The sequence below is a fragment of the Microcaecilia unicolor genome, chromosome 13 (assembly GCF_901765095.1).
Source record: "Microcaecilia unicolor chromosome 13, aMicUni1.1, whole genome shotgun sequence".
Taxonomy (NCBI): domain Eukaryota; kingdom Metazoa; phylum Chordata; class Amphibia; order Gymnophiona; family Siphonopidae; genus Microcaecilia; species Microcaecilia unicolor.
The window spans coordinates 53,100,437-53,112,111 of record NC_044043.1 but is presented as its reverse complement, the minus strand read 5'-3'; the positions used below and the strand labels follow the sequence as shown (position 1 = coordinate 53,112,111).

Sequence of the window (11,675 nt, the reverse complement as noted above, 5' to 3'; positions counted from 1 at the left end):
GGTTAAACCCACACAGGTGCAGTATACTGAGGCAATCAGCACCATGCTGGAAGTGGCTAGCACCCAGAGACAGAAACAGAGCCAACTCAGAAGTAGACAGAAACCAGCACGGACACTGATTCCCAGAAATAGGGTAAGTCTGAGGGTGGTCACAACCACAGACGTGACACCATAGGAGAAGTGTCTACCGAGTGGTCTCTGTCAAATTCCTAACTGTGAAATTAGCTATATGTTTGTTCCCTGATTGTGTGCAGGGTCTCCTCCTCCTTATGCACCTAAGTTTTTATGACAGGCTTTACCCATTTTATTCTTTTCTTCTTCTCAGTCTATTTTCCTGCCATCTAGGGAAGACTTTTCATTCCTGCTCCATCTTGGCAAAATGAATTACATTTTTAGACTTTATGGTGCTGAAACAAATATACTGAATGCAACTGACATGAAAATTCTTGCAGAATAATACACAAAACAGCAATACGTTTTGGTTTGTTTGTTTTTTTTAGCAGTAGTACTTTCATCTTAATCTTTACTAACAAAAATTCGAATCAGAATTGCTGCTGCCAATATAGCAATGGCTGCACTGAGGGCTGCCCCACGGCGAACGAGGAGGTCCTTTGTCAACACAACTCTTCCAGAAGCTGAAGTTTCTGCTGCACTGGCCGCTTGCTCTGGATCTGTGATGTCTCCTACGTGAAAATCATATAAAGTCGCACATATGCAATCAATTAGCCACATAATGTTTTCTAATGCTGTGCACCCAAACCCCTGGATTCTATATATATATAGTGCCTTGAGCTACGTGCACAAATCTGGGCGTATTCTTATTTAGGGGATATTTTAGTTTGATATAAGCCAGTCAGCATGATTGGATGCTAACAAGCAATTATCAGTACTAATTGGCAATAATTAAAATTTACGCACACTAGTTGCTAAGTATATTTTATATATAACGTAGTCTGCGTAAATGCTACCGCATGGATCCCAAAAGGGGGCATGGCTATGGGAGGAGCATTCCAAAAATTTATGTGCCGTGTTATAGAATAACCCGCTCAGTGCCTTATTCTATGAGGGTTATGCGCCTGAATTTACACTCCTAAAATGTATGCTCCTAAATTACAAGCACACTCTATGCTCCAAAATAGATTGTGCTCGTAATTTAGGAGTGTAAATTTAGGAACATAACCTTTATAGAATAAGGCCCTCAGGAGCCCTTTTACAAAGGCTCGTTAGGCGCTATGCTCATGCAGTGCATGCCAAAATGAGACTAGTGCAAGGCTACTGCGCCCCCTGGCAGTAATTTCAGATTTGGCACGCGCCCATACCGCCTGGATGATTTATTTCCTCCCATGTGTGTCATTTCCAGCGGTAATCAGCACTTGGCACGCGCTGATCAGTCGCCATGTATGTAGTGTGTGAGCCCTAGTGTGTATTTTGGCTTACACAGCAGTGAGACAACTCAAAATGTTCCATGCTCAAGTCCCCTGAGAAAGCAATAACGAAACAAGTGCTTGTCAGGACCGACTGAACTTGTAAAGATAAGTGGAACAATAGTAGATGAGAGCTTACTGAACTGTTAGTTGTTTTGGAGACAATTGCTGAGAAATAAGTGAAAAGCAACAAAAAAATAAAAATGAAAGAAATTAAAAAAAAAAAAAAAAGCTAGAAGGGTATTTAAATTCACGTCAAAGTATGACAAGACCTTAGACACATATTAAGGTAGGAGGAGGTTTTTGAGGTCTATGATTATTCACAATCACAAGAAAGGGATTGATATAGTTTTGAATCGCTCTTCAGCGTTAGATCCCTGTGATTTATGAGACCTCCTTTCCTTCTATAAAGATATTTGTGGACAGTAGTAAGGAAGAAACAGTTATGAAAATAAGTCTACTTGGTTTGATGCATAAATAAGAGAGGGGGAGACAGACGTCAAATTCTTTTACAGAAAGAGCAACAATGGATCTTTAGATTAGGGTCCATGACACCGTGAAGGCTAAATGCCAAATTAGAATGGAACTATTTTATATAAGGCATCATTTGTTAACCATCAGTCAAAAACTGCTTTTGAGAGATTACTTTTGTGAGACATTTATGTGAGACCTCTTTTGATTGGCTGCCTCCGGTTGGCATCTAACGTCATCTGAGTTTATATAGAGGGTGCCATCTTTAGGAAGTTGTCTGAGCAGCTACCGTCAGCTTTTCTTGAATGGAATTTAAGTAAGCTCCAGAGGGATTGAAGCGATGGTAAGAAATATATTTGTGATTGACTGATGAAGTCTCTCTCCTCCATAGATTTCCTGGACCTGTAATCCTGATGCAGCCTCTCGAAACGCTGGCCATCGTTGGTCATGGTCGGGTTGAAGACCTTGTTGGCAAGAACAGAAGAGATTTGCAGCTAATGCTAAGTTATTTTTCACTGCTTCTTGTTATAAAAAGATAGTTGTTTTTCACTGCTTTTTGAGAAGAAAGGGGGGGGGGGGGGGTTGCTGCTGATGAGGAAGTCCTGCTCCTGCAGTGTATAGCGTCCAGCTGGGAGCTTCTTGAGGCTTTTTCCTCCTTCCATATTATCACCATTATGGAAAACTGACTCTTCATGTGAGAATCCCACTAATATTTGTGTTATATTGATATCTGGGGTGTCTCTCTTAATACTGTTTAATAGTATACTATCCTGCTTATTTTCGAAAGGAGAAAAACGCCCATGTTCGAGAGATGGGCGTCTGTTTCCCGTGGGCGGCCAAATCGGTATAATCAAAAGCCGATTTTGGTCGTCTTCAACTGCACTCCGTCGCGGGAATGAATAAAGTTGACGGGGCGTGTCGGAGGCGTGGTGAAGGCGGGACTGGGGCATGGTTATCGACCGAGCAGAAATGGGCGCGCTCGGCCGATAATGGAAAAAAGAAAGGCGTTGTTAGCGAGAATTTAGGACACTTTTTTGGACGCTTTTTTCTCACGAACAGGTCCCAAAAAAGTGCCCTAAATGACCAGATGACCACCGGAGGGAATCGGGGAATCACCTCCCCTGACTCCCCCAGTGGTCACTAACCCCCTCCCACCAAAAAAAAAACCACTTGCAAAAACCTTATTTCCCAGCCTCTATGCCACCCTCAAATTCCGTACCCACCTCCATGACAGCAGAATGTGTTCGATCCTCTCACAGCCTTTCCCTGGGTCAGATGTGGCTCTCGGGAGCACTGCAGGGTCACATCAGCATTGCATTGTGGTGGGTGTAGGGTATTGGGCTCCGTGATTTCACTAGCTTGTGTTACAGTCTCACGATGTTGGTAGTTGGTAGGCTCTTCTCCCATGGTGCTTTTCCCTCTGCTTACTGGGTCAGAGTGTGCCCTGTTTTGTTTCCAGTAGTCCTCAAGGTAGTGGCCATTTTTGTAAGTCCGTTTTAGATCCCTTTCGTGTGTTAGCCACGTTACAGAACTTAGTTCTTACCTTGAATGTTGCTGAAAGAGGGCATTGTACACCATTCTGCCAGCTCTGAGCTACTGCTAATCTTAGTACCAGGGAGACTCGTTGCCAGTGGGGCACAACCTCTGATCTGCAGTTAACTGTGAGTAAACGCAGTTATTGAAATAAAGGACGTTTTCAGCGAGATTAGTCTTACGGTGTGAACTGCTGTGCCAAGGTTATACAGCAGCAACAAGTCCTGTCCCTGGAGCACTTTTAGTGGGTAATGCAGTGCACTTCAGGCAGGCGGACCCAAGCCCATCCCCCCCTACCTCTACCACTTGTGGTGGTAAATGGGAGCCCCCTAACCCCCCCAAACCCACTGTACCCATATGTAGGTGCCCCCCTTCACCATTAAGTGCTATGGTAATGGTGTAGAGTTGTGGGGAGTGGGTTTTGGGGGGGATTTGGGGGTCTCAGCACCCAAGGTAAAGGAGCTATGCACCTGGGAGGTAATTTAATGTTTTTTCCTATTTTTTAAAAGTGCCCCCTAGGGTGCCCGGTTGGTGTCCTGGCATGTGAGGGGGACCAGTGCACTATGAATCCTGGCCCCTCCCATGACCCAAAGCCTTGGATTTGGTAGTTTTTGAGCTGGGACGCTTCGGTTTCGATTATCGCTGAAAAACGAAAACGCCCAGCTCAAACAAACGCCCACATCCAATGCATTTGCCTGGCACAAACCGTATTTGCGAAACTAAAGATAAACGTCCATCTTTTTCGAAAATACGATTTGGCCCACCCCTTCACGGACCCGTTCTCGGAGATGGACATTCTTACATATGGGCGTTTGCGTTCGATTATGCCCCTCCATGCCATACTTTTTCTTATTTGAATATTTTTACTGTTGTCTATTGCTTATGTTTGATTTATTCTTACTGTACACCGCCTTGAGTGAATTCCTTCAAAAAGGTGGTAAATAAATCCTAATAAATAAATGAATTAAATAACTGCTAATTTTCCTAAATGTTTAAAGTGCTTGAGCAATTTGACAATAAATATGGGAGGGATAATTTTGATTCCTATTAAAAAAAAATCAAACATTAGATCCTGGATTACCCTCAAGTAACAGACCAGTAGCTAGTATCCCACTATTATCTAAGATGATGGAGGTCATAGTTGCTGAGCAGCTATCACTCAGTTCCTTGATCTCCATCAATGCTTAAGCCCTACCCAGTTTGGCTTTAGGGCTTTTCATAGCATAGAGACAGCTTTATTAGCACTGGTCTCTGATGTTAGATCTTTTCTGGAAAAGGGTATTGCTTCTGTTTTGCTATACTTTGACAAGACAACCACATTTGATACAGTAGATCACGAGATCCTTCTTTTTAAACTTATTTCGATGGGAATTACAGATGTTAGTTTGTCTTGGTTTTCAGAATTTTATTTAATAGACGCTATTCAGTGAAGATGAAGGAAGCTTTCTCCGAGAGCTGGACCCATCTTTGTGGGGTTCCACAAGGCTCACCACTATCTCCCACTTTATTTAATGTCTATATGGCGTGGTTTGATTCAGATTTCTCATCTTTAAAAGTTAAGTTTTATTCATACGCAGATGACATGTTTTTGTCGATTCCCATGGCTGATAGTCACTCTACTATGATGTCCAATATTACCTCCTGTATATCCATGATCGAACATCTTAGCTGTATCCATGGATTTAAATTAAATAAGGACAAGACTAAACTTCTGTGGATATATACTGGTGCGATTTCTATTCCAGATACTTTAGTGATCTCGAGGACCATTCTTTAATAGTCGAGCAAATTTCTAAGGTTCTGGGTTTTATCTTGGACTTTAGTTTATCTTTTGAGCCCCAAGGGGCCCTTTTACTAAGGTGTGCTGAAAAATGGCCTGCAGTAGTGTAGGTGTGTGTTTTGGCCACGTGCAGAATCATTTTTTTAGCGCACGTGTAAAATAAATGCCCTTTTTCTAAAACCAAAAATAGACAAGTGGCAAAATGAAAATTGGCACATGTCCATTTTGGGTCTAAGACCTTACCACCAGCAATTGACTTAGCAGTAAGGTCTCACGCATTAACCAGGCGGTAATGGTCAGTGCACTTTCAAATGCTGATTACCGCTCACGTGCCAGAAAATAAAAATATTTTCTGGCACGCGTGGTGGACACGTGTAAAAAATGAAACTACCACCTGGACTATGCGGTAGCCAGGCGGTAACTCAGAATTGACGCATATTGAGCATGCATAAGAGTTTACACGACTTAGTAAAAGGGCCCCCAAATTAATTACATTAAGAGAGTCTGCCCGATATTCAGCGCTGTTTAACCAGCCAGGAATGACTCCTGGTCGGTCAAGTAGCGATTAACCAGTGGAGGAGTAGCCTAGTGGTTAGTGCAGTAGACGTTGATCCTGGGGAACTTAGTTTGATTCCCACTGCAGCTCCTTGTGACTCTGGGCAAGTCAGTTAACCCTCCATTGCCCCTGGTACAAAATAAGTACCTGAATATATGTAAACCGCTTTGAATGTAGTTGCAAAAAAACCTCAGAAAGGCAGTATATCAAGTCCCATTTCCCTTTCCCCTTTCCCTATCTGGCAATATTCATTCGGAGATAGTTGGTTATCTCCCGCTAAGCAGGGCCGCCGGGCCACCGCCGCCCCTCTGAATTCAAATCATAGCGCCTCACCTCAACCTCGCTCCGTGTGAAAGAAGCGCAGCAGCGGCAGTCTGCAGATCGCCTCCCTTTGGGCCTTCCCTCCCTGTGTCCCGCCCTCATCTGACGTAACTTGCACAAGGGCGGGACACAGGGAGGGAAGGCCCAAAGGGAGGCGATCTGCAGACTGCCGCTGCTGCGCTTCTTTCACACGGAGCGAGGTTGAGGTGAGGCGCTATGATTTGAATTCAGGGGGGCCCGGGCCGGCCCGGTGGTGGACGGAGGGGGCGGGTGGACGGGACTGCGGCCCCGGGCCCCCCTTGGAGGCCCGGGCCTGGGGAATTTTGTCCCCCCTGCCCCCCCTTCTCGGCGGCTCTGCCGCTGAGTATTCACAGTCAGTGCTTAATGGATAACCAGCTATATCTACGATATAGTCGGCTATCTGCTAATATTCAACTGATCGCCAGCTAAGTTTGGCGGCCAAATTCAGCCACCAAAACAGCAGCCCTATCTTTGTCTGGTTTCAGCTTAACCAGCCAGCGCTGAATATCAACTTGGCCAGTTAAGTTGAAACCAGCCAAAAATAAATCAGATATTCAATGCCAGTCACCGGAAATGGGCTCAGTACCAACCGTGGGAGTCAGTCCAGCTAACTCCCACAGTCTGAATATCAGGCCCAGCATTTTTTAAGCTTCAACAGTTGTGCAACATACATCATTATTTTGATACTGAAAGTTTTCCTATTCTGTAACATTATTCCTGGGGGGGGGGGGGGGGGGGAGGAGGAGGCACACTTAGGAATAATGTCAGGATGTATTTTTTCATGGAGAGGGTGGTAGATGCTTGGAATGCCCTCCCGCGGGAGGTGGTGGAGATGAAAACGGTAATGGAATTCAAAAATGTGTGGGATCAGCACATAGGAATCCTGTTTAGAAGGAATGGATCCACAGAATCTTAATGGAGATTGAGCGGCAACACCAGTAACTGGGAAGCAAAGCCAGTGCTGGGTAGACTTCTGTGGTCTGTGCCCTGAGAATGACAAGGTCAGATCATATACATATGAAGTACCATGAGTAATGACTTTATTATGTTGGGCAGAGTGGATGGACCACACAGGTCTTTCTCTGCCATCATAGACTATGTTACTATGTTATGTTACTACTAGTAAAAAAGAACCTTTTCTGACACAAATGAAACGGGCGCTAGCAAGGTTTTCCTCGGAGTGTGTATGTTTGAGAGAGAGTGTGTGAGAGAGATGGAGTGTGTGTGTCAGAGAGAGAATGAGAGAGAGACAGAGTGTGTGTGTGTTTGTGTGAGAGAGCGAGAGAGAGAGTGTGAGAGACAGGCTCATTTATAAATGAAAGCCCCCACTGATTCTGGAAGATGTCCCCCAGGCTCTGGTGGTTTGTCTGACATGGCAGATCCACCTGTCCAAAAGTACAGATTGCATATTTGAAGGGTACATAAAAAGGCTGCACTTCTTTGGATCAATATCTGTGGCAGCTGTATTCAGGTCCTGGGAGGCTCCCTCAGCCTTCACAGATGTGGCTGTTACAGTATTAGCACAGGTTGTAAGCAGTGGCTGAGTCCCTGCAGGATATACTTTTCCATCAGACCCTGCTAGAATCGGTCCATTAGAAAAGTTAGCTGAAGTAACAGATTTCATAGCAGACATAGGGACTTGTGGCATGCGACCTGGACGTTGTCCCACAGTATCTCCAGTAAATGACAACGAAGATGAAGATGACACAGGCGAGTTCTGAGCTGCTTTGTTGAGGTTCTGTTTAACTTTGCTTGCATAACTTATTTTAGGAACAATTTTAGCACTGCTGTTGTCCACTGGAAAAACGGGAGGAGGCTTAAATAATGTCCATGAGTCCTCTTTAGAAGTAGTTGCTTGAGCGTGTTTTCCTTTGGGTCAATCATCAAATTGTTTGAAAGGAAAAAAGCAATAAATGTTTTTAAACATCAAGCGGGGCATTGGAGACAGCCATCAGGCATTGGCTGTCGGCTCTGCAGCTGCTCCTCCTCTCGCCTCTCATGTCGCTGCGCTCCTCTGGGGTCTTTCTCCAGGGGCAGTGACGTGGAGGCGAGAGGAGCAGCAGCTGCAGAGCTGACAGCCAATGCCTGATGGCTGTCTCCGGTGCCATGCTTGATGTTTAAAAACATATTTATGGCTTTTTTTTCTTTTTGCAGCGGCCACTGCTGCTCAACAGGAGAAGCAGCAGCGGCTGGACAGCGTTACCAGTGGCAGCTGTGGGTGGCGAGGGGGTTGATGTGCTTGGGGGGGGAGGGAGGTGGTTGATGTGCCGGGGGAGGGCTTGGGTGATGCACCGAGGGTTTTTTTTTGTCTGCGGTGCCGTGCTTGTCGTTTTTTGATGCGCTGCTCCCTGCCACTTGCTCTGCGCAAGCCAGTTTGTGGTTGGGGAGGGCGGGGGGTTGGATCTGCTGTGAGGGCGCGTGTTCAGCGACTCAGAGAGAGGGGCAGTGACATGAGAGGCGAGAGGAGACAGCCAGCTGTGAGTGACGTCAACCTGGCTACGGAGGCTAGCTCAGCAGCGCTGAAGGTGCCACGGACACAGGCAGCTACTTTAGAACGTTGGAGGTGAGAATTATTATATAGGATGTAAACATTTGCATTATCTCATTTAGATTACTGTAATAGCCTGTATTCTACCATTACAGTTAAATTACGTTCCAAACGTCAGATTCTTCAAAATACGGCCGCTAAGCTTATTTTTCACATGAAAAAAGGTTGATAGGGCACTCCCTGCTTTAATTTCTTTACACTGGTTTCCTGTACATGCTCAAATTTACTTGAAGCTTGCTTGTTTTGTGTTTAAAATGTTTTATTTGTTGCGTGTAGTTGCTTTTCCCTTTCTTAAGAGGTCATCTGCAGCTACAAATCCTTTTCACCTTCTTCTGCCATCTTTTGTGGGTATTAGGTTTAAGAAAATCTTAGAAAATTCCATTGGTTTTCAAGTTGTAAAGCTTTGGCTTTCTTTACCTGCAGCTTTAACTGCAGTTACTTCTTACAGTTCTTTTTGGAAAGAACTTAAGACGTTTGTATTTAGGAAATTGTTAACCGCTTTGAACCTCCATCTGGTGGGAGTTAGCAGTACACAAACAATATATGATGATATACATCAAGTATATGTTAAGGAGAGATTAGCATGAAAGAACATTATTTTTCCAGCTCCTGTGCTTATTGTACTGAGCACATTATTGAAGTCCTTCAGGCAGTAAACACTGTTCATTGTTTCGGCTGCTGGTGCATACTGTTCCGACAGCATTAGTTCAATAATGAGTGATGAAATTGTCCATCCCATGAACATGAAACCTGCATTTTTTATTACACCTGTTCATAGACTTTTTGCATAGTTGGATATAAAATGTTAGTCCCTCTGCTGTCTGCCTCACTTGTTAATATACTTCCCCTTTTCAGCTCATACAGTTACACCACTCCTACACATATATTCAGAACTGTCTTATAATATCTGCTTGTTATACTATTACCATGTTCTATTGTTATCTTGTTCCCATGATTCTTCTGTAACACTAAATGTCTATTTTCTAATATATTCCCACTATTCATGATTATTGTAAGCCACATTGAGCCTGCAAAAAGGTGGGAAAATGTGGGATACAAATGCAATAAATAAATAAATGAATAAATACATACATACATACTAATTGCTGATCAGCAGTACTAAGTCCTGTAAGAATTTGTTTCCCAAGGATTGAGTAGCATTGTGTTAGAGCACATACCTAAGGGATGATCTGTATAACTGCTTTTCTCCCTAGCGTTTGGATCCAGATTCAAATTCTGACCCTTTGGGTTCAGTCCAGCCCGTACTTGAGCCTGAAAATTAATATATGGAGAAAAAGAGGGTGAGGGAAAGGATAACTCAACTCCATTTCCAGTTACCCAAATATATAGAAGGAAAGGGAGAAGCCTCTCAGTTGTGGAAGTGTTTATCAGAAGTTGTAAAAAGCTATTTTTACGAAGTTTGGCCACAGTGCCAATAATGGGGTGAGTTCAGGAGCAAACATCCTACAGGTCAATATATCTACCTAAAGCCTCTTGTTCCAGTGTCAAAAGCAGGTTACATATCCAAGAATTAATAAAAGCTATGTTACCTCTTCCACGGCCTTGTCCCAATCTAATCTTACAATTACAACCAGAAACCAGAGGAACTGAAAAACGACAGACACCAGTATTCCCAGCCACAGCCCTGGAAAGGAAATGACAGGATCATCATCACCTGAACTTTGCAGCTCTTTGACTAAGAGGCTTGTTGCTACCTTAAAGACCAACTGACTGATTGAGACTTTTGAGGATAAGAGTCTGCTTTAAAAAGAAATGCACCTCACTAAGGGCCCCTTTTACTAAGCCGCGTTAAGCTCTGCGCGCATCCAATGCGCGCCAAAATGAACTTACCGCCCACCTACCACATGCCTCTTGTGGTAATTTCATTTTTGGCGCGCGTCTGGAAAACTTTTTTTATTTTCAGACGCGTGCCAAGTGGCATCTGATGCGTGTATGTCCTTACCGTGCAGATTCTTTACCGCTAGGTCTACGGCTAGCGGTAAGGTCAGACACCCAAAATGGACGCGCAGTAATTTTGATTTTGCCACACGTCCATTTTCAGCAAAAAAAAAAAAGGTATTTTTGGTACATGTGCTGAAAAATATTTCTGCGCGCGCCCAAAACCTGCGCCTACACTATCGCAAGCCACTTTTTACCACAGCTTAGTAAAAGGACTCCTAAAGGACCAGATTTACCAAAGCTTTGTTCCCATTTTCTCTCCATGGGTGGGGGGGAGCTTAGTGAATCTACACTAAAGCATTCTTTTCTTAACTTATTCAAATCTGACTACATTTAAAATGGAAAAGAAATTTGAAATTTATCAATGTTGCAGTCTGCCTGTTTAAAAATTGATGTTCTGTTTTACCTATAAAAGTTTAGCTTTTTTTTTTAATTGTTGTTTTCAGAGGAATTAAATGGTGTTATGGTGAAGGGTGGCCTTGACAATTGCTGATCAGTGTCTGCATGATTCTTGTCCCACAGCCCAGTGTGAATAGAGTTGTAGAGAGGTTCTTGTGATATAATGGTGTGTGAGAACAGTGATGCCCTGGAGCAGGGTTTGAGTACTTATGGGAGTCATTTATCAAATTATTCTATGAAAACAAAGTGTGCCTTCCTAACTCGAGCAGAGTGGGCACAGAAACTGGGACCTATAGCATGAGTTAGAGGGAAGGAAGTGAATTGCAGTGGATGATCTCTTTTAGATGAAAAGGGTAAGTAACAATTCTGAAAGTTCCAAGCCGTGTTTTTTGCTGAGCCAGTTCTTTTAGTGGTGAAATTGCAAAGCCTAGGGATGAGCAGTAAAGATTTAATTGGAGGAGAAACAGAGAACACTGTGCTATGTACAGTTGGAAGTGTGTTTGTTTGTTTTTTCCAGTCGGTCGTGGTTATATTTTATTACACTTCCACTAGCCTCCTCAAAACTGCTTTGGGGATTGTAACTATTTTCTCAATATACTTGTTCCTTAAAAATGGAAATGGATCTAAACACCTCTTTCTGATACCACATAGCACATGCCACAA

General features: G+C 43.7%; 1 protein-coding gene across 2 annotated transcripts in view; it reads right to left on the bottom strand.

Annotated features, from left to right (window-relative positions):
* Nucleotides 1-510: 510 nt before the first annotated feature.
* LOC115482534 (multidrug and toxin extrusion protein 2-like) overlaps nucleotides 511-11,675 on the bottom strand; it is a 133,748-nt gene continuing 122,583 nt past the window's right edge. For both annotated transcript variants that reach the window (XM_030222398.1, XM_030222397.1), the window contains exons 15-17: nucleotides 10,205-10,299; nucleotides 9,833-9,926; nucleotides 511-683 (exon numbers count right to left, since the gene is read on the bottom strand). In XM_030222398.1, the coding sequence (XP_030078258.1) occupies nucleotides 517-683; nucleotides 9,833-9,926; nucleotides 10,205-10,299 (356 nt within the window). In that variant the 3' untranslated portion in view covers nucleotides 511-516. The remainder of the gene's footprint in view (nucleotides 684-9,832; nucleotides 9,927-10,204; nucleotides 10,300-11,675) is intronic.